Source organism: Adiantum capillus-veneris, chromosome 5 (assembly GCF_014529385.1).
Source record: "Adiantum capillus-veneris isolate H3 chromosome 5, ASM1452938v2, whole genome shotgun sequence".
Classification (NCBI taxonomy): domain Eukaryota; kingdom Viridiplantae; phylum Streptophyta; class Polypodiopsida; order Polypodiales; family Pteridaceae; genus Adiantum; species Adiantum capillus-veneris.
The window spans coordinates 120,857,984-120,885,919 of NC_140935.1; the positions used below are offsets into that span (position 1 = coordinate 120,857,984).

At 43.9% G+C, this 27,936-nt stretch overlaps 1 protein-coding gene across 3 annotated transcripts in view; it reads left to right on the plus strand.

Moving 5' to 3' along the window:
• LOC147458006 (5'-3' exonuclease family protein) overlaps positions 1–27,573 on the plus strand; it is a 45,763-nt gene extending 18,190 nt beyond the window's left edge. Inside the window, exons 2-7 of one of the 3 annotated variants that reach the window (XM_086512757.1) lie at positions 24,556–24,735; positions 24,881–25,051; positions 25,249–25,433; positions 25,519–25,813; positions 25,903–26,520; positions 26,686–27,573. In XM_086512757.1, the coding sequence (XP_086368883.1) occupies positions 24,556–24,735; positions 24,881–25,051; positions 25,249–25,433; positions 25,519–25,813; positions 25,903–26,520; positions 26,686–27,414 (2,178 nt within the window). In that variant the 3' untranslated portion in view covers positions 27,415–27,573. Of the gene's footprint in view, positions 1–24,555; positions 24,736–24,861; positions 25,052–25,248; positions 25,434–25,518; positions 25,814–25,902; positions 26,521–26,685 lie in introns of those variants that run through there. The other 2 variants (XM_086512759.1, XM_086512758.1) reach the window with 2 other exon arrangements.
• Positions 27,574–27,936: the final 363 nt, after the last annotated feature.

Below are 27,936 nucleotides of genomic sequence, written 5' to 3' on the forward strand. Positions count from 1 at the left end.
TTGGTTGCATTAATTAAATTCTTATTTTGCGACAACTAAGAAGACAGGAAATAGCAAAGTTTTGACAGCAGCTATGTACCTTGCCGGTGATGCCATCAATTGGTACCACGCATGGCAAGAGGCACAGCTAGCCGTGCACCTAGAGGCAGCCGACGTTTTCATGCCCCTCTTTTAGTTGGGCTGATTTCCAAGACAAGCTCAAGGCGCGGTTTATGCTACCTCAGTACCTCGCACGATTGAAGGACAATTGGCGCACTCTCAAGCAAAATGGTATGCCGCTTATGTCTTTTTCTAATCGTGTTTTACAGCTAGGTACCCAATTACGCATGTCAGATGATGAGCGGAAAGAGGCTTTTCTCTTTGGATTGGACGAGTATATCAAGTACGATGTCGAGGTATTTGATCCAATCGATCTCAACAAGGTGGTAGCGATTGCTCTCGCGCAGGAGATGAAACACAACAAGGGAAAGCCTAAGGAGAACAAGACTTCCACAAGTACCTCGCAGACTCCTCAGAACGGTAAGAACGGTAAGAATGGTAAGAATGATAACTTTTCTAACCAATCTTCCAACAGTATCTCAACAAAGAATTCTTCCAATGAATCTAAGGGTAAGGCTAACACAACTGCTAAACCTAAGCTTACTCCTGATGAAAAGGTAGCACAAGGAATTGTAGGAGGTTACATCACTTCGGAAGAACAAAGCACTTATTCGAAGGATGGTCGTTGTTTTCATTGTCACATTAAGGGTCACATAAAACGAACATGTCCTAAGCTTGAGTCGAATGAATCTAAAGAACTCACAACACCCACTACATCTGTCAATGCATTGAATGATAACACGATTGTGCCCAAAGTTTCTTGGGACCCTCCCATTGATGATTCTCTCATTAAATGTTATGGTCGTACGTTGGGGCACCGTTTTGTCATATTGTTTGATCCAGGTAGTATGCATGATGTGATCAGTTCCTCTCTTGTTGAGAGGCCCGCTTCGAGGTTAGTCCGAGATCTCCTATCGAGGTCTATGGCTTTCGTCCCGGTATGGACGCTCTCATCACAGAGGAATGCCTTGATGTGTTGTTTGCAATTCAACAGACTGCTTTCACTAGAAGATTTGTTGTTTCTCCTCTCTCAGGATGTGGTATGATTTTGGACATTCGATGGTTTCGTGATAATGACGCTCTCATGGATTTTCTGACTAACACTATACCTCTCAATGCCAAAAGTGATTCTCCTATTGTCATTCATGGAGAGGACATTGCTCATTCTCCATCTCTCATTGCTAATATGCAGGACAAGATTGACAAGATTCAAGAGAAGGAGACTCTCTGTCTCTTTTTCTCCACAGCATGACACACAGGATTTGCATGATTATGAGAAGCATGATGATTTGAATGATAATGATTTGCATGATGATTTGGATGAAAAAGACAAGCATGATGAATTGCATGAAGGTGTGATTGTTCACAAGGATGATGTGTTAGTGGATGCTTTTCCTAGCACAGCTAACCTCGTTGTAGATTCGATTAATCACCAAGAATCGATCTTGGCTTTCGAGTCGAGGTCCACAGATCCCCCACAAGAAGATTCGATAGATCTCGAAGAAGTGATCTTGGCTCTCGAGCCTTGGTCCAAAGAACCATCACAGGAAGTATTATGTGTTCGCATGATTGATACGCACGCATTGTTCGAGTGTTTCATTCGTGAAGGTTTCCTGTATTTTAGTCAGCATCGTTATGTGATCCCTTTTCCTAGGCATGATACATTGTATGTTGAGCACGTTTCTCTCATGGATGAGCACGAATGTATGCGGATTGTTCATGAAAAGTTGAAAAGTTTGTATGTCAGGAAGTCACATTCCATGTTTCTTCCTTGGCATGACACAGTTTCCGAAAGAGCACATGATAGTATGAGCACCCAGCATGGGCATTTCCATTGTGATTTGCCACAGTTGAGTGATTTCGATCATACAGAAAAGATTCGACCGCATTGTTTGCATGTGTTTGATGAATGGGTTGTCACTCCGTCTCTATGTTCATCTACACTGCATACACAGTCTTTAGAGTTTTACATGGAATGGGTATATTCATGGTTTTGTGTTGGAGATGGTTTTAGGAATTTTCAGCCATGGAGATTCTTGAAGACGAAAGAAGCAGGACTCTAAACGAAGTTGAAGCAAGAAAGGAGATTCAAGTGACTTTGTGTCGCTTTCGGCGCGGCCCAAAGAAGCAAGCGTTGCAGACCTTTATGAAGTTCAAGTACCGCATGACCCACACATCAGAGTGGGCCGGCGAAGAGTCCCATTCAGGATTCCGGATGCTATTGGCAATCTCCCTCAACGCCATACAGTTCGGTACCAGTACCTCACTTTGAAAAGGAGGGGATGTCACGTGACACATCTCAATCCTATGTGTCCGTGAACAAGCTACACCATAGGAGGGTTCTCGTCAGTTCAGTCAGTCTAGATTAGCAGTGATCTGGCACTTTTGTGAGTCTATTCGTAGACCGTGCATGCCTAGTCACTTAGCATAGATGCATATCCTCCGGTTGCACACAGCAGGATCATCGGAATTCCCATCAGAATCCATTAGCATCAGTTAGGGAAATTTTCCAATGCATTTAGCCTATTTTCCTATTTTTGGTTATTTTCACTTATTATTTTTAAGTGACTTTCTAACAAAAGTAGGTAGGGCAATTTTGCTAAGTTAATATATAAGCAAACCCAAGTTAGCTCTTTCTGGCAGAAGAGGCAGCAGGAGCTTCCCGCTCAACAGGCAACTTCTCAGCAATACCCCCCAAAGACCTCTAGCGTTTTCTGTTCCTAGCAGTAAAACTCCACCCCTGGCGTTTTTCCTCACTGGCAGTCCTCGCCCTCACCCTCAACACCCTAGCGTTAGCAGATTGTGGATCCATCGCCAAAATTCATCAGCATTAGCGTTTTTGTCCCCAACAGGCCAACGTTTTTGGCAAGAGGCAGAACCAGCCAGCGTTTTTGTTTTCAGCCTTCAACCACATCAGATCCACGCAGATTTCAGCCTATGACACAGTAGCAGATCAGCCCCCAGTCGGTTGCAGATGTTCCCCCATTTTCAGCCATAAAAACGCAGCCAAAACAGTCATTTTCAGCCACCGAAACAGTCCCGAAAATCAGCGATTAGAAGATCTCAGATTTCAGCCATCAAGTCGCCGTCGTCACCACCGTCGTCGTCATCGGCATAGTCCCATTGCATCAGTCCATTGCATTCGCATTCTACACCTTTGTGCAATCAAAGTAGACCACTCTCGCCGACGAGAGTGGGATCTTCGGAGGAGGTTTTTACAACCTCTCGGGTGTCGTATCTCTTCTCTCTCCTTCTCTCAATCTCATTCACTTGCACGCACAATATCCACTCACTTGTTTGTGATCATAGCACTCTTCATATGACGGAAAGCTCTCTCTTTTCCTAAGAACTAAAAGGAACCTTGAGCAATAAAGATCACTAATCTTTAGAAAATACAACATTCTTCCGCTGCACCTTACACAAATGTGGTCAAGAAATGGGTAATTGAGCTGTAAGAGTTTGAGTTCTCTTATTTAGTGGAAGATAGTACAAGAGCTACCCTAGCTGATTTGTTGACTTACAAGGAGAATCCCCTCCTTGTTAAGGAAGAGGTGGTGAGAAGGGTAGTTGAAGAAGTGCCACAGATCAGCAATGCACATGTGTTGTTCTTTGATGGCTCGTACAAAAAGAGCCATGATGCGGCTTTAGGGGGTATAGCACTTTACGACCCAGTGGGGAAGCTAGTATGCAAGAGAGGGTTCAAATTGGATGCACATAGTAACATTGAGGTTGAATATGCTACGTTGGAAGCGGGATTACACATTTGGTTGAAGCATGGGATTAGAAGGTTGAGCATAAGAGATGATCCCTTGTTAGTTGTGAAGCAAGTGCTGGGTGTGTGACACAAACGGGAGCGCATAACAATATAAAATACATTCGGATAAATAGGATTTATCACTTATTATTGAAGCCAGAGGATATAGAGAGAAATAGATAGAGAGAGAGAGAGAGAGTGAGAAGATCGACACAGTACTGGGGACCAGAAGATGGGCTGGTCCCCCTCGTAATAGTATCTTTATTACTGAGGAGAAGTCTATACAAGCACTTGAACCGAACGTATTACCACGTTCGTTCTAGAATAAGACTTGACGGTTCCCGGAAGCCTCGGCTTCCTATTCCTAGGGCAAAGCCCTATTCCAAGGAGCTTCCGTTCCTTTCCGAATCCTTGAGAACCAAGGTTCTCGCCTCTAGATCTCACCTTCCAAACTCATGGCATGACATCCTTGCAACTCTCTTTTCCAACTCTGTTTCCAGAGTCCTCTTCCCGCAGAACAACTCTGCTTTCCCGGACAAGAAGTCCTTACTTGGAAATCCCAACTTCCGGATCACAACTTGAGAGACTACCTCTCTCCAATCTGTGGATCTACTTACCAAACTCGAGTACGAAACCCTTGGGCTGATTTGGCTCTAGTTCCTCAGAGCGCTTTTCTCCTGTAGAGAGAGGCTCATGCCTTCCTCTGCTCCTACTCCTTCACGAAGAGAAAGTACACCTGCAATCAAATACTCAGAGATCATAACATGAAAATCGTTACCTTCAAAGTCTCGATGCTCGAAATGCAATTCGGTTCTCGAAAAGCAATTCCCCGGAAGAGATCTCTGCATAGAAAATCCTCTCTTCCAATCCTACACACAAAAGAGGTGTGTTCTCGGGTTCCTTCTCGTAAATCAGCTCTGTCTATGACGTTTATGGGCTGAAAACAGAGAAAAACAGCAGCTTGTCGTGATGGAAACATGCTCTGTAGGCACTTCTTCGCGAGAGAACTCGCGCACTGGGTCTTGGCGACATCTGGTACACTTGGGACAGTCATGGGCATCACCGGCTTCTTTGTGGGTGAATTCTGCAGCAGCATCTCCTTCTTGCAAAAACTGATCCTCCCTCTCTGAGTGAGGGCATGTGATGCTTTTATAGCTCTTGGCCATGGGTACAAATAGCTGCTCGTGTAGAGATCACTGCCGTTTTTTTCTAAAATAGAAATAAAAATAATAATTTTAATAAATTCGTTGTTTTGCCAGAAAAAGAGAGAGAGAAAACACTGGCTGATCTCTTGCCTTAGTTATCAGATGGCTGTCCACTTATTAAGTGGGCGGCCGGCGTATTTTAAAAATAGTCAGAATCTGCCCAAAAACTTAATAAAACCTTATAAGTTAAAAACAATGCTTTCACAGCAGTTCCCAGGTGTCCCTGGATGCAATCACACACGCAGTTGCAATGCAGACATAGACTTACTCGCGAGAAAGCATCTGCTTTCCCAAAAAGCAATCCCGCTTTCTCAGAAAGCATCTGTTTTTTCTCAAAGTTTCCTCTGAACCCATCTTCATTCAAGTGCTTGCTTTTCCTTGTGCACAATTCCAACACAGTTCGGAATTTCCTCTTAACTATGGATATCGCCTTTCCGATGCACCCGTCACCCACCTTGTGACGCATCAGGAATACCCATCACCTAGTCCTTTCCTACCGAACTTACGATACAATCTCCTTTACGATGCTCTATGTCACCCATCCTATGACGCATCAGAGATGTCCGTTCACGGATGGTCGGATACTTCTTTCCGATGCTCCTTGTCACCCATCGGATGTGACGCATCAGAAGTACCCGTTCGTGGCGGCCTTACAAATATTCCGTTCTCAGTGCTCCCGTCATTATTTTGAATGACGCACAAGGAATACTCTGTACTCGGATGTCTCCAGTGAGAAAAACCCTCTCACTTAAAATTCCAATAATTCATTTAGAATTATTTTTCCTTGGTGTTCCAAGCGAGAAAACACTCACTTATATAAATCCAATAATTCATTTAGAATTATTTTCCTGTAAGATAAAGCCAATTTAGCAACAGTGTGGAAGAGCATAACATGAAATGAAGGAAATGTGTTTCAGAATTTAAGGCCTGTTAAAAAAGTTCGAAGCATGGAGCATCAGGCACATTGAACGTGCTCTAAATGGAGAGGCACATGAAGCAGCTCAAAGCATGATTGGGGAGCTATTTGTGTTGAGGACCAATTTACCTCTTTATCATGGCCGGGAAAGTTTGGCTCAAGAAGAGGAGTTTTTGCTAACAGGAATCATTCTGAAGGACATTCACAAGTCTAAGAAGTATGGTTTTGTGCGTAGAGCATCCAGGTACAAATTGATTGGTGATGTCTTGTACATGAAAGGGACTGATCTCGTGTTGAGACGTGTACCTTGGCGGGAGGAGCTTTATAGAGTGTTGGAAGAGAATCATGAAGTCGCATGTGGCAGACATTTTGCTTTAAAGATCACCTTGCATAAGATCTTGCAAGAGGGGTATGTATGGCCTAGTTTGCACAAGGATGTTCACCATTGGTGTAGGTCTTGCAAGCATTTGGGAAGAGAGTGTTGAAGCCAGGGCTACGAAAAACCATTATGGCGTTTGATGTTTGGGGTGCCACTGGAGCTACTTTTGGATAAGGGGCCAGGATTTAGAGCTAAATTGCTAGACTTTTTATGCGCGAAGATGAAGATTAGGCAGCAGTATACCACTCCTTATTACCCACAATGTAATGGCTTAAATGAAAGATTCAATGGTGAGTTGGTACAAATTCTTTCGAAAGTGACAGAGCACCAGGGAAAGAATTGGGATTTGGAATTGCCTAGTGCATTATGGGCTTACCGTACTTAGGTGAAGATAGGTACATGCTTTACTCCATTTCATTTGGTATATGGAAAGGAAGCACTATTGCCTGTGGAAGTAGAGTTGCTTGCGGTCAAGATGCTAGAGAAGTTGCTTGGACCGCTTAGTGATGTATTCAAAGAGAGGCTCTTACAATTACAAGAGGTTCAGCTCGATAGGATGAGCGCATTGGAACATTATGGGCAGATGTAAGATAAGGCTTTAGAAAAGATAATGAAAAGGTCAAAAGTAAGCGTATTAAGAAACATGACTTGGTTTTGCGCTACAATAGTAAGCTGGACAAGACATTCCAAAAGAAGTTTCAAATTAAGTGGGAAGGCCCTTTCAAGGTAGTGAAGTGTTTTCCGAATGGTACATATCAGTTGGCTAACCTGGATGGGATTCTACATAAGTCAAGGGTAAATGGATTGCGTCTTAAATTGTATCATGCTAGATTGATGATGGTGGAGCAAGATGTGTGACGTGGCGAGTCTCATATCTCTTTTTGCTGCTGTTGATCATGAATGATCTAGAAGGCTAGGGGATGGGCAAATTATATTATGAGTTTTTTGGAGGAAGTGATTGCGCATATGTATATACACTTGCATGGTGCATCGAATAAAAGATTGCCCATTTTCCAGAGCCAGGTGGTTGCATGGGGCCCACATGTGTATAGGTAGGACAACGTGTACATAGTACATCGATTTTCATTATCACCAGTACCAGTGTGGTTTTTCTATAATAATGAGGAGTTGGTAGCACGTAAAACTTCTCGAGGAAGCTATCTGCGGGCCGACGACATGAGGTAAGCAGGTGCGTCAGATGGCATCCAGTGGCGTCAGGAGGTCGAATGGGGTCAATACTTACACGTGGATAAGTACGGAAACAACGTGTGTGTTTTCTTGTGATAATTATGCAAAAAGGTCATCTTGAGGTCTATATTTGGGGGCCACTTCACGTGATTGCAGGATGCATTATTGGAAAAAGTTGAGTGTCAGGTGTGCGGATGGATGTACAAGAGTGACAAAAATGCACTGCGTGGCCAGTTTTTGGCTTGTTTGGGGTCCGTTTGAGGTCAATCAAAAGGCCAAAGGTGCCCAAGGGATAAAGTGAAGTGTGGACACTGAAAAACTGGAGAGAAGACGAGAAAAAACGTGAAGAGAAGAGGAGGAACAGCCGCAACTGAGGTTTTACTGTTTTTGGAGCCTCTTTTGGCCATAAACTGCTCGTCCGAGGTTGGATTTGAGCCCTTTGATATTGTAGACTGGGGTTTTGGGCCGTTCCGGACGCAATGGCGCTGTCCATTTTGCCAAATTCCTCACTGTTTTTCTGTTGTTTTGGCTATGTAAGTTTCTCCTGTGAGCGAAGCCTCTGCTCCATTTTGTGATTGTATCTGGCATATTTCATCCATATTGTGTGAGCTATTTGCCCCATTGGTATTGGCTCAAGCTCAATTGTATCTAATCATCAGAAATCTTCCTCTTTTGAGCCGAGTTTTTTGGGGGTGTGTGTGTATCTCTGTGTTGAGTGGGCAAACGGATAGTCTCTCTCCTCTCACTCCATCGGTGTGTTCCCTGTCTCGGCCAGGTGGGTTGTGTAAGCCGAGTGTTGCCCCATAGTGTGTGTGTGTATCATCCCAAGAGTGTGTGCCGAGTCATTATAGAGACGTGTGTGTTTTGATCCCGCTCACACCGAAAGGGGTGCTAGTCGATGGGGCCAGTGCATCTGGGAACGGAACTTTGCCGTTCCATATCGACTCTCCTCTTCTCTCTCTCTCTCTCCTCGTTGGCTGGATCTTTAAGGTCTCTTGGGATAGTTTCCTACGACGTTAAAACTCTCTTCATCTTCTTCTCTCTTTATCTATCTCTCTATTCAAGTTGAGTCAAGTTATTTGGAGTTTCTGTTAGTGTGGTTCTATGGGTTACTTTCTTGGAGTGTCCAAGCCTGTAACAATGGTATCAAAGATTAAACGATTCTTCTCCTATGGAGGATCCGATCCTTTTTTGTTGCACACATGGAATCTAGCAGTGAATTCGAAGAAGGCTACATCCCTCCGACCACCCGTCTGCGGGGAGATGAAGAAATACACCAATCCCAGTGGGGGAACAAAAAATACCAACGGCGATTCCAAGGGGAGAAAGTCTCCTTCCGAGGGTTCAGGGGATCATGTCAAATTTCCAGCGGGGATCTCTACAAGATGGAGTATCAACATCAACTGCAAGCCGACACATTTGTAAAAAGATTGATCAAGTACTCCAAGGACCTGAAATGTGTGAATTATCTGAAGATTCATCCACTTGACAATGTTCACTCAAGATGGCGAGAAGCCGTTCATTCTTCTCTCAAGTTGGCAATGAAGCAAAAAGCAAAGCCGAGTGTAGAAAAGTAGAAACTGTACTCGCAAGAAGAGTTTAACGGAGCTCTTGATAAGAAGGTGAGTTAGTTGATAAAAAGCTCAAAGCACTCTCGGAAGAAAAGCAAATTAGTGGATTTCCCGGTGATTTGGACCGGAAATCAACTTTCAAGGTGGCTAGTAGATCCAAGAAGCATGAGGATGACCCGATTTTTCTTCGTCTTCAAACAGTTCCGTAGTTCCTTTTCCTCTAGTTCTAGTGAGGATGAGAAAAAGCGGAGAAAGACCAAAAAAGGCAAGAAAAGCATATTCAAGCTAGAAAGCACTCCAACAGTTCAGAGGAGTAGTCCTTGTCCTCTTTTAACAATATAGATAGTGAGAAAAAGATTAAGAAGACCAAGGAGTTCAAGGATGGGGTCAAGCAATTAAGTTTGACACGTTTTCAGGCTTCAAGGATACCCATCGAGCCCTTGCATATATATAGCAGTTTGACATCGTCTTTTCAGGAGGTCGTTTCTCGGAAGCCTCCAAGGTACGAAGGGTGACGTCTTATCTAAAAGGTAACACCGAGAAATGGTGGTCTACTCTGTTGTTGCATAGAGGAGCATCTAACAAGTGGATTAAGTTCAAAAGAACCTTCACTTCAACATGGCTATTGGAAGAGAATGAAGAGGATTTCATCACGCCTTGACATCATCCAAGTATGAAAAAGGAAGACACTTTGGTTGCCTACTACTAGAGGTTTTGGGAATTTTTTTTGCGAGTCCCTCTTTTTGGATGATCACTTGTAAGGAGCAGGTTGAGCGGTTTTGATGCGGACTTCCAGAAGAGATTCGATGGTATTGCCTAAAGCAAAAGTTAGAATCCATTCAGAGGCTTATGGGACATACCAAGGGAGGTCTTGGTATACATGCCGGCTCATTGGCCTATGCCATGTACAACCAGTCTCACAAAATGATGATGTGGCAGTACTGCTTGGCTAGATAGTACAGATAGCAATATAGACAGATGACGTGGCGGACTGTACGATGCGCTGACGTGGCATTTGTACGGACGCCCGTGAAACGTGTTGACTGCTGACGTGGTAGCCTGTACAGAATCCCGCTTTTTGCATTGGTTGCTGACATGGCAGAATTGTACGGAATTCCGAAAATTGCGTTGCTTTTGGGGCTTTGCTTTTGGCATCCCTTGTATCAATAAATAAGCCCCAAGGGCCTCATTCTTCAGGGCATCTGGACGTAGAGTCGGAGAGCAGAGGTCCCTCGAGAGTTGTACTTTGCAATGATTAATGACAAATAAATACCAAAAGGGGCGAGACTTTGGGGCCAATACCTCTGGGCATGGAACTATGCCTGGCCATGTTGACTCTCTCTCTCTCTCTCTCTCTCTCTCTCTCTCTTTGTGTCACAAGACAGGCACCACGTGCCAATAGAAAAGAACAGATTGAACAGACTTTTAGCACTTCATTAACAATTGAACTGAGAGAGAGAGACGACACGCGACACGGAGTGGCTGAATTCCACCCTAGAGAGAATTGGCCCAAACCTTGGCGCCCCTTTCGGTATTTCTTTATATTGCATCAACACAGTACAAGCCGGTACTCCAGACTCTGCACCTTCTCCAAGAAGCATGCCAGAGAATGAGCCCTAACCTCATATTTAAAGGCCCTTTGCGTGAAAAGCAGTTACAGTGAAAAGCCTTCAAAACTCAAAAGCTTCTGGTCCAAAAAAGCAATGTAAGGTGCAGCGGAAGTGAATGTTGAACTTTGCTGAAGATGAGTGCTCCGAACTGTGCTCAAGGTTCCTTTCTTACGTAGGGAAGGGATAGCCTTCCGTTCTTTATGAGAGAGTGCAAGTGATCACAAACAAAACGAATGGACACTGTGAGTGAAGGTGCTGAGACTGAGAGATAGAGAGAGAAGAGAATACGACTCCAGGGACGTTGCAAAACCCTCCTCCAAGGGCCCCACTCTTGATGGCGAGAGTGGTCTATGCTATTGATTGCACAAATCTCTACAATGCTTTGGACTTGCCGACGATGTCGACGACGACGACGAGACGGCTGAATCTAAGAATGCTAAGGGGCTGAAATTTGCAATGAATCTAAGTACTTCTATGCCGAGGATGACGGTGCTGATCTGCTACTGTTCTTGCTACTGGAATCGCTGAAGTCGTACTGTCTAAAACGCTGGCTGCTGTCTATGAGAAACGCTGAATCTGGTAGGTTTCAACCGCTGAATTTGCTGATGCAAAACGCTGATATGCTGCTGCTGAAAACGCTGTCGAACTGCTGTGGAATCGCTGCTGGAAACGCTGCCAAACTGCTGTGGAATCGCCAATTGTAGGGGCTGGAAAAACGCTAAGTGCAGGGCTGATGGGCGTTGCTGTTGTTGCTGAAAAACGCAAATTGCAGAGGCTTGAAAATGCCGGCTCCGCTCCTGAGAGAAAATGCCAGGTCCTTGTGTTGGTCTTGCTTGAGAATTGGCCCGTTGAGCAATGCTCCTGCTGCCTCTTCTGCCAGAAAGTGCTAGGTTTGGTTTGCTTATATATTATCTTAGCAAAATTGCCCTACTTAGTTCCCAACAAAAGTCACTTAATATAATTGAAAAATGTCAAAAATAGGGAAAATAGGTTTTAATGCACTGGAAAATTTCCCTTATGGATTCTGATGGGAATGTTGATGATCATGTTGTGTGCAACCGGAGGATATGCATCTACTCTACGTGTTTGGTCATGCACGGTCTGCGAACAGACTCACAAAACTGTCAGATCACTTCCTATTCTAGACTGACTTGACTGAACTGAACCTTGGTCATGTTGTAGCTTGTCCACGGACACATAGGGTTGGAAGCGTCACGTGACATCCCCTCCTTTCAAAGTGAGGTACTGGTACCGAATTGTATGGCGTCGAGAGAGATCGCCAACATGGTCTGGAATCCTGGAAAGGACTCTTCGCCAGTCCACTCTGATGCGTGGGTCATGCGATACTGAACTTCATAAAGGTTTGCACCGCTTGCTTCTTTGGGCCGCGCCGAAAGTGACACAGTCTTTTGTGGCTCCTTCAATGCTTTAACTTTGTCTATGGACGTAGGTCCATCTTCTTGAAGAATCTCCAAGGCTGAAAATTCTTGAAATCACTTCCAACACAAAAACATGAACATACCTATTTTATGTAAAGTGATTGGAAAAAATCTCGTCTTCCATAAAGACTGTGCATGCAATGTAGATGAACAAATAGACGGAGTGCCAAAGCGTTCACCACACACACGCAAACAATGAGATCGAATCTTGTCTTTCTGATCTAAATCAATCAACTGTGGCAATTCACAACGGAAATGCCCATGCTTGGTGCTCATACTTTCTTCTGCTCTTGCTACAACTGTGTCGTGCCAAGGAAGAGACATGGAATGTGACTTCCTTGAATGCATACTTTTTAGCTTTTCATGAATAATCCGCATACATCCGTGCTCATTTATGAGTGAAACGTGCTCAACGTACAATATGCCATGCCTAGGAAAAGGGATCACATAAAGACGCTGACTAAAATACAAGAAACGATCACGAATGAGACATTCGAACAGTGCGTGCTGACTAATCATTCGAACACATAAAGGGTTCTTTGGACCTAGGCTCGAGAGCCAAGATTGGTTCGTCGTGTTTGATCAAATCTACCTTGGGGTGGGGAGGGGGGTGGGGTGTGTGTTGTGGACCTCGACTTCAAAGCCAAGATCGATTCTTTGTGATTGATCGAATCTGCAACAAGGTTAGCTTCGCTAGAAAAAGCATGAACTAAACCATCATCCTTGTGAACAATCATGTCTTGATCATACAAATCATCATGCTTGTGAGAAATCACGTCGTGATCATCATGCAAACCATTATACTTGTCATTGTCATTCAAATCATCATGCGTATCATCATCATTCAATTCATCATGCTTATCATCATGCAAATCCTATGTGTCATGCTTTGGAGAAGAAGAGACTGAGAGGTCTCCTTTTCCAAAATCCTTTCAATCTTCGCCTGCACATTAGAAATGAGAGATGGAAAATGAACAACTTGCTCTCCACGAATGACAAGGGGAGAGACACTTTTGGCATTAAAAGTGAACGTATTTTCCGCCCAATCAATGAGAGGGTTATGCTCACGAAACCATCGAATGCCTAAAATCATATCACATCCTGAGAGAGGAGAGACTAATTTTTTTTTGACGAAAAGCAGCTTGTTGGATTGTAAACAACACATCAAGGCACTCTTTCGTGATGAGAGAGTCCATACCGGGAGCGAAGCCAGAGACCTCGAGAGGAGATTTTTGACTAACCTCTAGGCGGGCTCTCTCAACAAGAGAGGGACTAATCACATCGTGCATACTGCTTGGGTCAAACAATATGACAAAGTGCTGCCTTGTGATATGACCATAACATTTAATGAGAGACTCATCAATGGGAGGGTCATGACAAACTTGGGGCACACTCGTGTTGTCATTTATTGCATTGACAGAGGAAGTGGGTTTTGTGGATTCTTTAGATTCATTAGAGTCAAGCTTAGGACATGTTCTTTTTATGTGACCCTTAATGTCACAATGGAAACAACGACCTTCCTTAGAATAAGTGCTTTGCTCTTCCGACGTGATGTATCCTCTTAGAATTCCTTGTGCTACCTTTTCATCTGGAGTGAGCTTAGGTTTAGCAATTGTGTTAGCTTTACCCTTAGGTTCATTGGAAGAGGTCTTTTTTGAGAGACTATTGGAAGATTGGTTAGAAGAGTTACCGTTCTTACCATTCTTACCGTTCTTACCGTTCTGAGGGTTCTGAGAAGTACTTGTGGAAGTCTTGTGTTCCTTATGCTTTCCCTTGTTGTGCTTCATCTCTTGTGCGAGAGCAATCGCTATCGCCTTGTTGAGATCGATTGGATCGAGTACCTCGACATCATACTTGATATACTCGTCCAATCCATGAAGGAATGTCTCCTTTGTGCTCCGCATCCAATTTGCGTAATTGAGAGCTGCAAAACACGATTAGAGAAAGACATAACTGGCATGCCATTTTGCTTGAGACCGCGCCAATCGTCCTTCAATCGTGCAAGATACTGAGGTGGCATAAACCGCGCCTTGAGCTTGTCTTGGAAATCGGCCCAATTGAAGGAAAGGGGCGTGAATTCGTCGGCTTCCTCTAGGTGCACGGCTAACTGTGCCTCTTGCCATGCGTGGTACCAATTTATGGCATCATCGGCAAGTACATAGCTGCCATCAAAACCTTGCTATTTCCTGTCTTCTTAGTTGTCGCAAAATAAGCATTAAATTGATGCAACCAAGAATGAATAACCGTAGCATCAATCTTACCATCATACTTACTGAATTGGATCTTCTCTGTGACTGGGTTGTTGGAGTCCGAATCTTGGCTTGCGCCACTTGATGAACTACCAACATCTTTGGCTGGCTCGGACTTCGAGGTGAGAGCCTCTCGGACCAGCTCTTTCATGCAGAGGTCCCTTTGCACTTCACGTCTGTCTTCGGCTTCCAAGCGCGCTTGCTCAATAGTCGCCTTTCTTTATGCTTTTCTTTCTTTGCGTTCATCGCGCTCGCGTTCCGAGGCAACACGAGTCGCTTCTTATCGTGCCATCATGTCCATCATTGATTTCACCAAAGCCTCCATAGGATTTGATGCAATCCTTGGCGTAGATGGCGCAGGGGAGGGTCAGGAAAACCTCCATGGTGAGGAAATTCTTCTTCACTACTTTCATGCCCATCACCTCCATGCGAAGTATCCATTCCGCTTCGGATGATGACCATACATTGTGATCTTTGGTTCTTAAGTGAACGAGGAACTTGGGTTCTTGTGGGTTCTTGGGGTTCTGGAGGGTCTTGAGGTTCTTCTTTCGCTTGCAATCTGTGTTAGAGAAGGATCTTCTCTTCACCCGAGTTCTACTCTTTTCCGCCTGCGCACCCCTTAGCGGCCTTGCGCTCACACCAAGGTTGCTTTTTCCCACCTCAGGTCAATTGGCCGGCCGCTAAGTGCACGGTCCGCTCTCAATGAGTGAAAAGAGGCAAAAGGGGAGGCTGGACAAGCCCTTCTTTCTTGGGTTTCTTGTCACTCTTGAAAAACACGATTAGGAATCGACATGCCCAAGTGGACTTGGGTCACATGCGACCGCAACAAGCGAAAAAAATTATTGTGGTTCTTTCCTTGAGTGATACAAAACACTGCCAAAGCTCTGATACCAATGTAAGGTGCAGCGGAAGTGAATGTTGAACTTTGCTCAAGATGAGTGCTCCGAACTGTGCTCAAGGTTCCTTTTTTACTTAGGGAAGGGAAAGCCTTCCGTTCTTTATGAGAGAGTGTAAGTGATCACAAACAAAGTGAATGGACACTATGAGTGAAGGTGTTGAGACTGAGAGATAGAGAAAGAAGAGAATACGACTCCAGAGACGTTGCAAAACCCTCCTCCAAGGGCCCCACTCTCGATGGCGAGAGTGGTCTATGCTATTGATTGCACAAATCTCTACAATGCTTTGGACTTGCCAACGATGTCGACAACGACAAGGACGACGACGAGACACTGAATCTAAGAATGCTAAGGGGCTGAAATCTGCAATGAATCTAAGTACTGCTATGCCGAGGATGACGGTGTTGATCTGTTACTGTTCTTGCTACTGGAATCGCTGAAGTCGTGCTGTCTAAAAACGCTGGCTGCTGTCTATGAGAAACGCTGAATCTGGTAGGTTTCAACCTCTGAATTTGCTGATGCAAAACGCTGATATGCTGCTGCTGTAAACGCTGTCAAATTGCTGTGGAATCGCTGCTGAAAACGCTGCCAAACTGTTGTGGAATCGCCAATTGCAGGGGCTGGAAAAACGCTAAGTGCAGGGCTGATGGGTGTTGGCAGAGGCTTGAAAATGCTGGCTCCGCTCCTGAGAGAAAACGCCAAGTCCTTGTGTTGGTCTTGCTTGAGAATTGGCCTGTTGAGCAATGCTCCTGCTGCCTCTTCTGCCAGAAAGTGCTAGGTTTGGTTTGCTTATATATTGTCTTAGCAAAATTGCCCTACCTAGTTCCCAACAAAAGTCACTTAATAAATAAATGAAAAATGTCAAAAATAGGGAAAATAAGTTTTAATGCACTGGAAAATTTCCCTGATGGATTCTGATGGGAATGCTGATGATCATGCTGTGTGCAACTGGACGATATGCATCTACTCTACGTGTCTGGTCATGCACGATATGCGAACAGACTCACGAAAGTGCCAGATCACTTCCTATTCTAGATTGACTTGACTGAACTGAACCCTGGTCATGCTGTAGCTTGTCCACGATACACATAGGGTTGGATGTGTCACGTGACAAGCAATGCCAAAAGCTGCCAGCGTAATTTACAGAAATCTGTACAGCCTGCCACGTCACCAACCAGCGCGAAACGTGGAAATCCGTACAGCCTACCACGTCAGCATGCCAACGCAATTTTCGGAAATCTGCCACGTCATCAGCAGCTATGCAATTTTTGAAAATCTGTTGTTGCTTTTGCTTCTTCTAGGGTTTAGGCCCCTCGGCCGGTAGCTCCGTTCTTCAGTAGGTCGACATGTCAACAATTTGTTACACTCTCTCTCTATTAAAGTTCAATGATTATGAAGTTTTTGTTCGTGTGTTGCTATTGATTTCTTGCTTGGAGTGTCCAACCTATGACAGTGGTATCCGATCCTTTTGAACAGACGAACGAGAGGACCACCAGAAGATAAGGCGAAAAGTTACAGAGCAGCAACCGAGCGCAAAAAAGGAAAGATGAAAGGAGGATTGGTACCGCATTGCATGGGGACCGACCCGAATCAGATGAACAAAGCACAAAACTTTGCCACACATGGGGCAAAGTGAAAGATCAGGACGTTCTCATTTTGTTAGATGGAGGAGCCAAGGCCAACTTCATTGCTGGCTTGACTTGGAATTACGCTCGATAGGCTAAGGCCACAGGCAGAGGTAGTTCTAGCGGCACCGGGACAGGATATTGCCATTACACCTGTCATTAGCAAACTTGTTTGCATTGTCAGGGGTATTTAGGGCACGACGACTTTTATATCATGCCTTTGGAAGGGTGCGATTTTCTCCTAGGAATCCCTTGGTACCACAAGAACAATGCCGTGGTTGACTATCGGGCTAAGAAAGCGACTTTCATGACTGAGAAGGGCAAAGAGATTGTGTTTGAGGGAAAAAGGGAAAAAAAAAAACTGAAAGGTCGATTATGTTCGACCTTGAATAGGAACGACGATATTTTTTGCAAGCTGAGGTTGACTGTTTCTCTGAGGGCGTACCAGGCGAGTTGCCTCCTTCACGTCCTGAAGATCACATGATTGATTCTTGGTAGTATACTACCGAACCGCCACCTTACAGAGTTAGCCGAGGCCAAAATAAAGAACCAATGAACCAAAATAAATTTCCATGTTACGAGGATCGATGATATATTCTATAGACTTCAGGGTTCTACTTGCCAAATTGATATGAAGAGTGGTTATTATTAGATCTGCTTGCTCTTGGGGACGACTACAAGACCGCTTAGCATAAAGTGGTTATAAATGCGAAAAAGAGTGATTTTTTTTTTGAGATATACTTCCTGGGACACATCATCTTAGCTGTAGGGGTAAAGATGGACCGGGCTAGAATTGAGACTATTCGTTATTGGCCTGATTTGAAGAATGTTCATGAGGTTCGAAGCTTATCTCGGCTTGTGCTTATATTATCGCTGGTTCATTTGTAGAGATAGTTTCTCCTCTGCATATGCCGACTTAGAAAGGAGTTCCCTTTACTTGGGACCGACAAAGATTGCAGCCTTTGAGACTCTCAAAGAAAAGTTAACTACTAGACGTGTTGGCCTTACGAGACTTGCAAAAGCCATTTGAAGTTTACTGTGATGTTTATCATCGCAGTTTGGGAGCAGTTTTGATGCAAGAAGGCCATGTCATTGCTTATGAAAGCCGGATGTTTTCACGGCCAGAATTGGTAGCACAAATATATGAAAAAGAGCTTTTGACAGTGATCCATGCTCTTACACAGTGGCGACACTAGCTACTCGGAGCCGATTTTACAATCTTCAAAGAGTAGAAGTAGTTAAAGCAGATGCATCCTGTCACAGTTTCATTTCCAGATTGTCCTTGTTCAGGGACAAGAATTTAATGGCAGATGCTTTGTCTCGGAAGCCCTTGGTTCTGGCTATTTCCGCGATTCATCACAAAAGCTTTGAGGATATGGTTGATCAGCCACTGTCGCATAGATACCAGCTTGAAGGGTGTGGAGCATGACTTCTATGGGCCAAGGCTTAAAAGAAAGATATGGATGACTTCGTTCGCAGATGATTAATATGCCAAAAGGTCAAGTTTGACAGGCATAAGGTACACGGACTCTTACAGCCTTTTACCCATTCCCACCAGTCCCTGGGAAAGCATTGCCATTGATTTCATCTTTGATCTCCCCAAGACTCAAAATGGGCACGATGTGTCACAAGACGGGCACCACGTGCCAATAGAAAAGAACAGACTGAACAGACTTTTAGCACTTTAATAACAACTGAACTGAAAGAGAGAGACGACACGCGACATGGAGTGGCGGAATTCCACCCCAGAGAGTATTGGCCCCAAACCTTGGCGCCCCTTTCGGTATTTCTTTATATTGCATCAACACAGTACAAGCCGGTAGGTACTCTAGACTCTGCACCTTCTTCAGGAAGCATGCCAGAGAATGAGCGCTAACCTCATATTTAAAGGCCCTTGGCGTGAAAAGCACTTACAATGAAAAGCCTTCAAAACTCAAAAGCCGCTGGTCCAAAAAGCAAAGCCAAAAGCTGCTAGCGTAATTTACAGAAATCCGTACAACCTGCCATGGTATCAGCCAGCGCAAAAGGCGGAAATCCGTACAGCCTGCCACATCATCATGCTAGCGCAATTTTCGGAAATCTGCTAGCTTTTTTTTTTTGGCCAGTGTGTGGGTCCTGCTTTATTTTAATCCTTTATGTCACTTGGGGCCCCATCAGACGGGGTCCCCATAAGTTGATAGGACTTCTTCTTTTGTTACTTGTTCTCCTTAGGGTTTAGGCTCCTCGGCCGGCATCTGTAAGTTGGCTCCATTCTTTAGGCTTTGACACATCAGTAGTTTGTTACACGATGGCATGTGGATTGTCATCGACAGATTTAGCGAGCAAGCTCACTTTATTCCAGTGAAGAAAACGGTCAAGCCCTGACCATTTGGCAAGACTGTTCTTCTTCCAGATTCTTTTTTTCCATTACATGGCATGCTTGAGACTATAGTGTCTGATAGAGATCCCCGATTCACGAGTTTGTTTTGGAGGGAAATCTGGGAGAATAGTGGCACGCAGTTGCAGTTCTCGTCCTCGTTCCACTTGCAAACCGATGGGCAATTTGAGATAGCCAATTCAATGGAATTGGGTTTGTTGAAGTCTTATATTTCGAATCAGAAGACTTGATGAAAAAAGTATTGCCCTTGGTGGAGTTTGCCTACAACAACTCACGGGGAAGGTGCCATTTGAAGTATTCGAGGGTGCTAAGAAGGTTCCTTGATTTCTAAGCACCAAAGACAAGATTTTTTTGAAGTAATTTTTGGAAAAAAAAAGCCTAGAAGGCATGGAAGGCCATCTAGCCGTTTAGAGGAGTAGAGTTCGTCCTCTTTTGGCAGTGACCAAATAAATCAACAAGAAAACCAAGGAGTTCAAGGAGGGGAGTCAAGCTGTCAGATTTGAGACGTTTTTAGACTGTCATCGAGTCCTTGTGTCCGTACAACGGTATGACGTCTCCTTCTCTGGAGGACGGTTCTTAGAACATTCTAGGGTACGAAAGGTGGCATCTTACTTGAAAGGAAATGTACAGACATGGTGGTCTACTCTGTTGTTTCGGAGAGAAGCACTTGCGACGTGATTAAAATTCAAGACAATTTTCACCTCAACTTGGATATCAGATGAATATGCAACAAATGTCATCTCGGCTTGGCATCACTTGAAAATGACTGAGAATGATCCATTGGATGACTACTGCCAGAGGTTTAGGGATACTTATATGCCAATGTCTTCGTTTTGGAAGATTACTTTAAAAGACCACATTGAGCGGCTTTGTTGTGGTTTTGCCAAAAGAGATTCGAGGCTTTGTTGTGGTTTGCCAAAAGAGATTCGAGACTATTGTCTGAACCACAAGTTCGACTCTATTCAAAGACTTACGCAACATGCTAAAGAACGATTTGGAATGCATTCTGGCTCATTGACTTATCTTATGAGCAAGATAGTATCCACCTCAACAAGGCAAGAGTCCGCCAAATTGAGAAGAATGAATCAGGGGATCCGGATGACAGCTCATCACAGGATTCTAGAGAATCAAAGGGTTCCGACGAACTAAGGGAACCAAGATGCAAGTTCATCAAAGGATCCCAGAGAAAGGGGATCAGATGATAATGCGTCTTAGGGTTCCGATGATTGAGATTGATGTGCCAATGAACAGGGGAAGCGAAAGACGGTACCCACATGTCCCAGGGCACAAGGGAAGAAAGGAAAAAGGGAATCAGCTGGCAGATCAGAGAATTCCCCAGACCCAGGACAAGATTTTTGAAGCAAATCAGTATGATCTAGATATTGCTTTTGCCAAGGTGCACAAGGCTCTTGAGAAGTTTCAAGCACGGCATAAGTGGGCAGACGACAAGATTTGATGCGACTTGTAGTTGAAGGAAGATGATTGGGTGTCACAAGACGGGCACCACGTGCCAATAGAAAAGAACAGACTGAACAAACTTTTAGCACTGTAGTAGTAATTGAACGGAGAGACAGACGACACGCGACACGGAGTGGCGGAATTCCACCCCAGAGAGTATTGGCCCCAAACCTTGGCGCCCCTTTCGGTATTTCTTTATATTTCATCAACATAGTACAAGCCGGTACTGCAGACTCTGCACCTTCTCCAGGAAGCATGCCAGAGAATGAGCCCTAACCTCATATTTAAAGGCCCTTGGCCTGAAAAGCAGTTACAGTGAAAAGCCTTCAAATTGAAAAGCATATGGTCCAAAAGCAAAGCCAAAAAGCTACCAACGTAAATCACGGAAATCCGCACAACCTGCCACGTCATCAGCAAGCGCGAAACGTGGAAATCCATACAGCTTGCCACGTCATCATGCCAGCAAATTTTTCGAAATCTGCCACGTCATCAGTTTTTGCGTGTGTCCGGATTGTGCGTTATTTTCTTCCTTTATGTCACTTGGGGCCCCATCGAACGAGGTCCCCATAAGTTGGTAGGACTTCTTCTATTACTTGTTCTTCTTAGGGTTTAGGCTCCTCAGCCACATCTATAAGTTGGCTCCATTCTTTAGGCTTTGACACGTTAGCAGTTTGTTACATTGGGTGCTGTTACGGTTGGAGAAGGCAAGCCTAAGGAAATGAAAACGAAAGGATCGGCTTTTTCCAAAGCTAAGAATGACTATGGCCCTTTCCAGATTCACGAGAACATAATTGATATATCCTTCAGACTTAAGTTGCCAAAAAGATTCGCAATGCTTTTCATGTGAGTCTATTGAAAAATTTCAAGGGTGAGGTGCTAGTCGACAGGGAGCCTGAGGAGCAACTTGAAGGGGAAGAGATACTCGTTTTGAAACAGATATTGGCTCACTACGAAAGAAAAGAAAGGTAAAGTGAATGACAGTTCTTAGTCAAGAACCATCCCCTCAAATTTGGAACTTTACCTTGACGCCTTTGGTCTAGCTTTGGCTATTCCAAGAGTTCTTGGAGATAAGTAGGTTGAATCTAGTGCAGGCGGGACCGCACAAGAGAGGAGTTACTCCGCTCCTTTGTCACAGATTACCTAGAAAGAATAAAGTCACTCATTTTCCTTTGGATTTTAGGGATACTGATGGGTTGACAGTATTCTACTGGATGTCTTTATGAAAGAAGTACTTCGAGATGGGATCCTTGGAAATGATCTCTCGCTCATGACAGTGCTTGAGGCGAATGATTACTTGCACACGACAATGCTTGAGTCCAAAATCTCCATAGACATGATCGCAATATAGGATTAGTTAATCCGACATTAGTGAGGTCCGGGATTTTGAGCACAGAACCATGAAGATCTCTCTAGGAAATGTAGGAAGTTTGCATTCAAGGAATACCCAATGTTTCACCATTGTAGATCATGTCAATATACTTTGCATGCTCGTTCCTTGGCAAGACACAATAACAGCAAAAGCATTATCATGATTTTCCATCAAGCATTGGTATTCCCTTTGTGGTTTGCCAGAGTCGATCACATTTTGGTCAAGCACTCCTTAAAGTTTGGCACTTCGCACCGCATGCTAGGTCTGCCAGTCACACCAGCATTTTCAGATTCAACCCTTAGATCAGCCCAACGTTTTCAGATTTCAGCCCATAGCCTGGTCAACACTTGCAGATCCCATCAGTTCCAGGAGCGTTTTTGCATTTTAGCCCTTGGCCTCGTAGAATCAAGCATCTACATCAAGATCCCATCAACATCTAGGACCATTCTATCAGTATTTGTGTAATCTAAAGCAAATACCTCTTTAGCGGTAGAGAGGGGGCCCTTTGGAGGGGGGTTTGGGACTCTGGTGTTAAATCTTCTCTCTCTCTCTCTCTCTCTCTCTCTCTCTCTCTCTCTCTCTCACACACACACACACACACACACACACACACACACACTCACACTCACAGAACCTTCACTCACAGTATCATCTCTCTCTAGTCTTTGCACATCTCTCATGAAGTAAAAGGAACTCTCTCGTTCAATAAATGGAACCTTGAGTACGCACTGAGTACTCATCCTGAGCATTCACCATCAATCACTTCTGCTGCACATTACAAGGCATGGCGGTAGAGGCAAGAGAGGTGTCTCCAATTAGACGACTTTGTAGATATAGGGATCCACCACAGGTTGCACCTCTATAGGCTTCATCTTCTTTGGCAACGATACCATCTGCATCTCGTGAAACCCACCCATTAGGGCTATTCGAAATTTTATTGCACCATCTTCTTTGGCAAAGACACCACCTGCATCTCTTGAACCCGTTAAGGTTATTGGGGGTCCTGCTGTGCCTTCATGCAATTTTGATAGCGATGACGTTTTTCTTGCTACGAGTATGACACATTATGGGAGAGCTTCCCCCCTCTTGGATCAGAGAAGAATGGTATGTTAGGAGATATGAGAAGATTTTTTTGAAAACCAAGAAATAGTCTTGGTCATTCATTGTATATTTATGGACATCTTTGGGATTACACCTCTGTGATGATCACCTTTGTTCCACTTTATCTCGAGGCGGTGAGGGACACACGTACACACACAGAATTCAGCTTTGTGTATGAAAGCTGAGGTCACATTATCACAAAAGGACTTGTAGATTCTAGTCGTTTTGTTGTACTTAACCTCAATCAAACAATAGATACCCAACAAGGTCATCGACTCTCTTGTGCAAGTGCATCCTGCTCCAGCGTCTTCCCTCCCAGTTCGGTTGTTTTGAAGAAGTAAACTTGAGTCAAGTCTTGTAGATGGTAGTTCATGCTACATCTTTTGACCACTAGTCCAAACTTAAAAGTGGTTACATTCTTCATCACCTTCCCAATCGACACACGAACAAAAACTACAAAATCATTGGACTTGACAAGAAAGAGAGAGAGGAGGAGAGTCGACACGGCAGAGCGGAGTTCCGTGCCAGATGCACTGGCCCAAAAGACTGGCGCCCCTTCCGGTATTTCTTTATTCTTGAGTTGCAACAGTACAACTCCCAAGGGTCCTCTCTCTGCTCTCAGACTCTGCGTCAAGATGCTCTACCGAGTAAGAGGTCCAAGGTCCTTGTAAACAGTACAAGGGTTGCCTAAAAGCAGAGCCCCAAAAGCACTTCACTCAAAAGCACTAAACCCTAAAAGCTTCTACTCTCAAAGATTGGCGTGAAAACTGCCCAAAACAGCCGAAATCCGTATAGCCTGCCACGTGGCACAGCCAGCACGAAACATGGAACTTCCGTACAGCCCTGCCCCGCCAGCATCCGTACAGTTTTGCCATGTCATCATCCAGCACATTTTATGGAAATCTGCAGTAAGCCCTCATACCTTTGAGTTTTAGGGTTTTAGGCCCCTTGGCTGATGCTCTATAAGTTGGGTGGGAACAAGGATTTAAAAATCCATTATTCTCATTAGTTTTAGGCCCCTTGGCCATTCTTTCCAGGTTCAAGACTTTCCTTTGTTCTTCGGGTTCAGTTTCTCTTGTCCTCTCGGCCATTTCTTTTGAGTTGGGCACGCCACATCATCACTTTGTGACATCTAGTCTCTTGACAGTGACAATAATGTTTGGGAGGAGCAACCACTCCGAAGTAGAGCTTTTAGAGTCTTTTAGAGTGTGCTGCACCCTTCTGCTTGTACATTTGTAGCAATTTTGCTAAGAGCACATTGTCAGTTTAGCATGCTTTCTCACACAGTTTACGGCATGTGTTCTTAAACTCCTATGCAGATCGGAGCATTTCCAGTATTTGTTGCAGATGGAGAACCCCCTCCTCTAAAATTGGAAGTACGCTTAAAACGTTTTAGTAGGATTTCAGGTGTACCCTCCAATAACTTTGTGGGAGACCTCTATTCCAACGTGCCACAAAGTAGAAATGGTCTCTTCACAGAGAGCATTGATGAATGTGTGGTAACTTTTTCTTCATAAACTCGATAACCTTCTTTATTGTTTGTATAGATAATATTCAAAAAGATTTGTGAGGCATGACTGTCTTTCTCTCAAATTGGCTATTCCTTGTAAATAATTTGTAGACAGCTTGATTTATGCTTTGCAGAAACTGCTTGAACTTCTTGGATTACCAGTTTTTAGAGCAAAACATGAGGCGGAGGGCCTTTGTGCAGAATTGCAGAGACAAGGCCTTGTGAATGCTTGTTTGACGCCAGATAGTGATGCGTTTCTGTATGGCGCAGAGCATGTCATAAAGATATTTCAAGCAGACTTGAAGGTACTACAGAAAAGCATAGGCATAGAGCTAGTTATGTTTGATTCTTTCAGCTTGGGAGCATCAAAATCACTTGCATGTGAAAGATAAAAAAGAGTCCATTTCTTTGTGATGAAGGACATTGGTTAGTCTGTGTGTTTGCTATGTCCCTTGCTTTCCTAATGGTTGGTAATGATCTTTTAAGTTTATTCTGCCTGTAGGATCCCTATGTGGAGTCCTATATGATGAGGGACATTGAATCCCTCTTGGGGTTACACAGGGAGCATTTGGTTGCTCTGGCTTTACTTGCAGGCTGTGACTATAACTTATCTGGTGTTTCTGGAATTGGCTGTCAAAATGCAGTTCGTTTGATTAAGGTAGTGCCAAAGGATCAAATTTTAAACAGGTAATATGAGCTATAAGGTTTTGATAGCTTGAGCAATAAGGATGCATGCAATGTCATCTATAATTATGTACCAGTTTTTGCATAGGTTGCAGGATTGGGGGGCTGGAAGGTTTGTATCTGACCCAAAACATGGAGGTCTTACCAGCGGCTTTATAGCTGTGGATATGGAGGAAGAAAGCAATTTGTCAAAAATCAGAGAGAATGCAGGCGTCAAGGAGCCTCACTGCTCCAGCTGTGGCCATCCAGGGACTAAAACCCTACATATGAAACTTGGTTGTGAGAAGTGTCAGCTGGATGAGGCTTTGGCTAATTCTGTTAGTCCGCAAGGATGCATGCCAAAAGTGCGAGGTTTTAAATGCACATGTGACTACTGCATACGGGTAGGTCATTGATGTGCGCATGTTTCCATTGAGTTTGTCAATTTACTCTCCTTTTCTGAATTTTTTGTGCTGGCAATGTACACACACAGCGAGAAGCGATGAAAAAGAATTCAAAGGAGGAAGGTTGGAAGCTGAGGGTGTGCCAGAAAATTGCATCGACTCAGGGGTTTCCCAATAAAGATATTATAGAGATCTTTATGCATCCAGAGCATGATACATTAAGTGGGGATAGGAGGCCATCTTTGGCATGGAAATCTCCTTGTGTAGAAGCTTTAGAGGAGTTTCTTGACGAGCATCTACGTTGGGATAAGGCATATGTGCGGCAGAAACTGCTGCCTCTCCTGTCATATTACTGCTTGAAAGACACTGCAGCCATGCGTAGATTAGCTTCTCCCAGCTTTATAGCACCGAGTATACAAGGCATTTATGTGCCTCATTCAATCCAGAGGATAAAGATCCATTTTTCAAAGCCCTTATACAGGTTAAGATGGACCACATCCACAGCTGCTAGGGATCATGAGGACTGGTTGGGCCTGTCCATGCCACTATCTAATTATGAGAAGAAGGCTGATGATGAACTAGACATCATGGGGTCCGACCTTCAGACAGAAAATCTTGACAACAATCTTGTTTTCACAACAGATGAAGACATGACGCTTGTTAAGGAAGCTTATCCAGAACTTGTTGTGCAATTTGAGCAACAACAGGTGATCTATTATTGGGCATCAATGGTTCACACTTTGCTTCGATATGGCCAATGCATAGGTTTATAGCTTGTGCAAAGACCTCATTTCAAAATCACACTTCTTTCTTTCAAGTCACATATGCATGAATTAGACAATTTACTGACCATGGGAATGATTCTTTTACAGGCTCTTCGCAAAAGCAAGAAAAAAGGAAAGTCAAAGAAGAAGAATGTTGCAGATGATCTTTCTAATAAACAACTTAGAATCACATCCTTCTTTCAGGCAAGGAAGGGACCTTGTAGCCATAATGCGAATGAAAACTCTGAAAGTGAGGTGCTAGGATCCGTTTTTAATCAAAGGACGAAGGTAGCAAGCTTAGAGTTGCACAGAGAATTAGAGCCTAAGCTTGAGGAGACAGCAGCAGAAGTTGATGTGACCTTCGCCTCCAAGATGACGAGAATGACAGAAATAGGTATCATCCATGCAGATGACATTTTGAAGGAAAGATTTGGAGGGGTTCAATATTATAATCAGACAGCATTTAGCAAAGCAGACTTGAAAGCCAATGACCAAAGCAATCTGATGCAAACTAGTCGAAACAAGCCGGGACTAGCAAAGCTAGCCATCATTGAAGATCTTGAGCCGCCTGACAAAATCTTTGTTGAAGACTTCAATAACATGCAGGCATATCCATGCAAAGCAAACCGACTCGGTAACGATTCACCGGGATCTGAACGAAGTAGACAGCGGTTTTCATCTTGTGTAAAGCCAACTTCACCAGGGATTATTGATCCGGATGCCACTCCTCCCATATCAAGCTGGAGGGAGTTTTACATACGTGATACGACGGAATCATCAGACCTGTTGAAGGCAAAATCATCACAAGTTTCAGCGCGAAGAGTTTTGTTCAGCTAGTATGCTCCATGTGTGTGTATAAAAAATATATGTATATATTCATCAATGCTTCCATCTAACTTTGGAAGCCGATGTTATTTATCTGTAATTTCAACCCTTTGTAATCCAAATGGATTTACCATTTGCCTATATTTATTGAAGTGGCCTTTTTGTGACCAACCTTGCTTTCTTCACCTTGAGTCGTAACCGCAATTTATCTGGGTACTGAATGTTTTGAGCTCTGTCACGGTGGAGATCTCACCAGATAGAGAGGAAGTGAACTCGGTGGCTACTCTTTGTTTGACTTCTAGTAATTGCTGTCTTTGTTTGACTTCTAGTAATTGCTGTAAAAAGAGGTGAGACACCTCTAATGTGTCTCATTTAGTCCTTCCTCTCCATTTTCTTTTCTTCTTTCTTTCTTTTTGTCTTGTTGAAGTATTGCTGTCATGGAAGCCCCCCCTGTTGCTATGTCCTCTCCAATGTTTTCAACCCATGTAAAAGACATTTATTTCTGTACTGTTAATGAATGCCCTTTGTAGGACT